General features: G+C 46.5%; 1 protein-coding gene across 2 annotated transcripts in view; it reads left to right on the forward strand.

Annotated features, from left to right (window-relative positions):
- The first annotated feature begins 2,387 nt into the window (after window positions 1–2,387).
- Window positions 2,388–4,310, forward strand: part of LOC123149919 (UPF0481 protein At3g47200) — an 86,705-nt gene continuing 84,782 nt past the window's right edge. The window contains exons 1-3 of one of the 2 annotated variants that reach the window (XM_044569718.1): window positions 2,388–3,039; window positions 3,912–3,998; window positions 4,129–4,278. In XM_044569718.1, the coding sequence (XP_044425653.1) occupies window positions 2,449–3,039; window positions 3,912–3,998; window positions 4,129–4,278 (828 nt within the window). In that variant the 5' untranslated portion in view covers window positions 2,388–2,448. Of the gene's footprint in view, window positions 3,040–3,905; window positions 3,999–4,128; window positions 4,279–4,310 lie in introns of both variants that reach the window. The other variant, XM_044569717.1, reaches the window with a different exon arrangement.

The raw sequence follows: 4,310 nt of genomic DNA on the forward strand, positions 1-4,310 counted from the left end.
ACTAGACCCAGGTAGCACGCACGCCAAAAGTGCAAGGGAGCCTGCTCCTGAGACCGGATTTGAGGAGGACAATGGCGTTGACAACGATGATAGCCACCGCGACCAAAGTGCGAGCTAGGAATCCAGCTGCGAGGGTCGCTATGCTGATGATAGCGGCTTCATGCTGCAGCCGCATGCTCAAGACTTGGCACATTCTCTGTGGGGGATGTCGCATAACTCATGCTCGAGAAGGGGAAGAAAGAGAAACGACAGGAGTTGCACCAGGACTCAGCATCGTGCCCAGTCATTGTGCCTGCCGCGATAGTTCCTGCTCAGATGCAGGGCCAACTAGCAGCTCCACCGCCCGAAGGCTGATAACCTCGTGCGAGATCTACGTCGGGCAAGTAAGTACTTCTACCAGTTAACAAGACATGATTACCTCAACTTCATACTTATATGTGCCATGCCCGATTCGTAGGCCACCACACAAGTTTGGGGCCCAAGTGGTCGGAACTTCCTCGGGCACCACCCCCGGTACTAATATGGGGACCTTGATGGGGCCAAGCCTGTGGCATAGGCACCTCTGCTAACTCCTCAAGACCCAGCCTGTGTCGATGACCCGATGTCCTGTGCAGGGGGACATGTCGACCCGTCTCCCACGTCCTATGTGTGCGGTGGACCCAATGTCCCTACCACATAGGTGACCCCTCTGGTGGTGGGTGACATGAAGATACCTTGGAAAAGTTGACTCCCCGGTTCATCAAGAGCAAGCTCAAGATCTTCCTCCACTCCGGCCGCTCCTAAGGTGACGGCCACTCTGGCGCCCGAGCATGTCATCCGGGGTGGAGCCCCTTCTTTGCGCGTGCCCCCTGTAGCCAATCCCGAGGTGGCGCGGTCTCAAGAGCAGCTTACTGATATGTCGGTAACGCAATCTGAGACCGTGTCCATGCTGCAGCGTTGAAGGAGAATGCTGCCTGGAATAATCGGGCACTGACGCTAGCCCAACGAGAGCGCCTCCACTTCATCAAGGAGAGGGCCGAGTCCATGAACTTGGGTGCTCAAGACATGCTCATCTTTTTCGTGGGCGACATGGAGGCAAACAAACATCATCAATTTTTGTACATGATAGTATAGCCAGAAGCACTCCAGGTGTGTGCCGGCCCAAAATCCGGGATGCACCTAAAGGATGAAACACCGTACGTAGCCATTTTCTACGTTCTACTATACTCAAGGTGCAACTCGGCAGAGGAAGAAGCCGGGATGAGGGTCGGATTGAAAAAATCCTGAAGTAGAGAAAAATCCGCAGTCTATTGTAGCCCTCAAGACTCTGGTTGGGCACAAGCAGCCAGCCTGAGAATCGAAATCTGGTCGGTAGCTTGTATTAAAATTGAAAAGAAAAAACCGTTGATCCTAGTAGCCCCAGAGACTCAGGTATTAAAAAAAGATAGATGAAACAATATAGTACTCTAACATAGGGACTTTAACGAAGGATGTAACTTGTAGTGTGTACAAGTTTTGTCTCCGTTCCATTAGCTCTTCATCCTACTCAGCTTTTATGAACGTTGAGTAGCTGTAGATAAAGCAAGAATTGGGCGTCTGCAGGTAAGATTCAGATTTTTTACAGAAATACCAGGGAGATATTTTCAAGTCCGCTGGTCATCATTCACGCAGCTGGAAGCTCAAGATTAGGCCGTCCATGGAATAACTGCTGCCATGTGATGGTCGTTATCAGTAACCCTATGCTCGTCAAGTCTTGGGTGAGAGGACGAGGAGGCTTTAATTGGTGTGGTATCACCTAACTGTTGCATGTGTGCATACAGTAGTTTCTTTCCACATTCACATCTTGGGCAGTCGTGCTAGCCCTCGGCTTGTTTTCACATGTGTGTATACATTAATTGAGCTAGGTTTCACATGTTTCTATTGTTTAGGCTACATGCTACTCTCTCCGTCCGGGTTTATGATGCCCCTTTTATTTTTAGCCAAAGTTTTACCATGCATTTACACAATAACATGTAAACTATATGTCATAGAAACTATGCCATAAAAAATATCTTTCAAATACAAATCCAACAATATATTTTTTGTATCATATATTTTTAGCCAAATACATAGTCAAAGTTGGACCCAAAATACAATGGGGCTAATAAACGGGTACGGTAGTAAGTTAATTCAAAGACATGTCCCCCGAGACTTTACTAAATTATGTTAATGTCACAATAAAGCTTGAGTTTAGGTTGAGCAATCTTCCTCCATGTGTGAAAGACACCGCCTGTCGGTGGTGCATACCACACAATTGCCGTATTAATACTTTTATTACTGTGTGGCCCACCAGATCGGACGGTCATGATCAGGGATTCGGGGTAGAGAGCAGTAGAGGTAGGTTGGAAGGATATAGAAGGAACCCCAGACAGAAGCCTTGGACGGACAAGAGAAGAAGAGAACCACCAAGTAGGAGTGGGACGGGAGTCCATGAGCGTGATGGGAGAGGAGAAGCATAACTCTAGCTGGGTGGTGGATATGGAGAAGATGCTGGCAGATGACGATCCTCAGTGGAGGAGGATGCAGGCAGAGCGATGGGAGGCGCAATCCATCTACCGGGTGCCAGAGTGGCTCAAGCGCATGAACGCAAAGGCCTACCAGCCGCGGCTGGTGTCTTTGGGTCCCTTCCACCACGGTGACTCCAACCTGCTGCCCATGGAGGAGCACAAGCGCCGCGCGTTGGTGCACCTCATCAAGCGAAGCAAAAAGCCGCTCCAGGATTTCATCTCTGCCATCGACGACGTGGCGGAGGAGCTCCAGGCAGCATACGGGGTGGACCTCCATGGCAAATGGCGGACCAACCGAGAAACCTTCATCGACATGATGCTCATGGACGGCTGCTTCCTGCTGGAGATGATGAGCGGCCCTTTCCAGGATTACAAGCCGCATGATCCTGTCTTCAGCATGCACGGCAGAAAACAAATACATGCCATTATCCTGTCCGACATGCTACTAACTGAGAATCAGCTGCCTCTGCTTGTTCTCAAGAAGATCCTGGGTGTTCTGCGTCCTAACTATCCGGTATTCCATGTCAACACAGACCTGTTCCATTCACTGTTTCTAAATTTATACTCTCTCTCTACCAAAATTATCTTGATACGGTTACATTTCCTTCCTTATGAAAAAACACTATCTGTGAGAACCTCACCTTCCACCCTACTTGTTGGCCAGTATAACTTGCACTTCTCAAACCATGAGAACCTCACTTTATGTGCTATATTTATTCATTTGTAGAGCTGATGCTTAAACGCAAGCTATATTGACAGGCAAATAATTTGCACAGAATACCTGCCTTAACTTTTTAATCGAGACTACATAAAAAAAGATTTTGGACCATCCATAGGTGATTGTTTTTGCAGTAAATACTTGCGGGGTCCGTAAGCTCAGCTGTGTGGTACTTTAAGTCCGCTATCCTAAGGAGTGGGGGGAACTGGAGAAAAACATGATGTCTTTGAAAAAAATAATTATACCGTGCTTTGATTTGTTAGCAGTTTGTATATGGTTGTGGAAAAATACGTTAACATTGAAATCGTACTAATTTTTTTTGCAGCATTGTGGCAAGTACCTTAATTTACACATGATTTTTTATCATATAATTTGTAAAAGTGGTTTGAGTGGATGAAAACTTTCCTCCAAAATAGTGTGCGAAACAATCCATCAGAATTTTCGCTCAGAATTACATTCCTCTGAATCAAATGACCTCTTTAGGAAAACTTTCTAAGGATCCAAATCCTCCAAAATACTATGAAATCCTTTGCATCAAAGATGCGTGAGATTAGGGATTACAGGTCTACTAAACTCTGTGAACAATCTTAGTCCTTCATGGAACACTATATACTTTGCACATCACAACGTTTGTGTCCTAAAATGTGGAGTGTTGCGCATAGGTGCAGGTAAACCGTGGTCCAAGGCAACATTTTCGAAACCTCATAGTGCTGGAATGCCTACGCCAGGGGCTGCATGAAGGTCATGACATTGTGGCAAGTACCTTTACTCTATAATTTTTATCCTATAACTTTCTTATGACTTTATCCTATGATTTCCATATGACTAGAGGAAATTGTTTTTTGATGTGGCCCATGTGCTGATCTGGGCGATTGATGGCTGCAGGAGGTTTTTCAGTGGCTACAGGAGGTTGCAATGGATATTTTTTCAATAGAGGTTGAAATGGATGTGGATATAAACCTCATGGTGCAGCAGTGCAAAGATTTCCTTACCGAGGCAAATACCGACAATAACAGGAAATACCCACCCCCCATGGTAAACAACCCTACCATACTAAATCTCAACTC

Source organism: Triticum aestivum, chromosome 7A (assembly GCF_018294505.1).
Source record: "Triticum aestivum cultivar Chinese Spring chromosome 7A, IWGSC CS RefSeq v2.1, whole genome shotgun sequence".
Lineage (NCBI taxonomy): Eukaryota > Viridiplantae > Streptophyta > Magnoliopsida > Poales > Poaceae > Triticum > Triticum aestivum.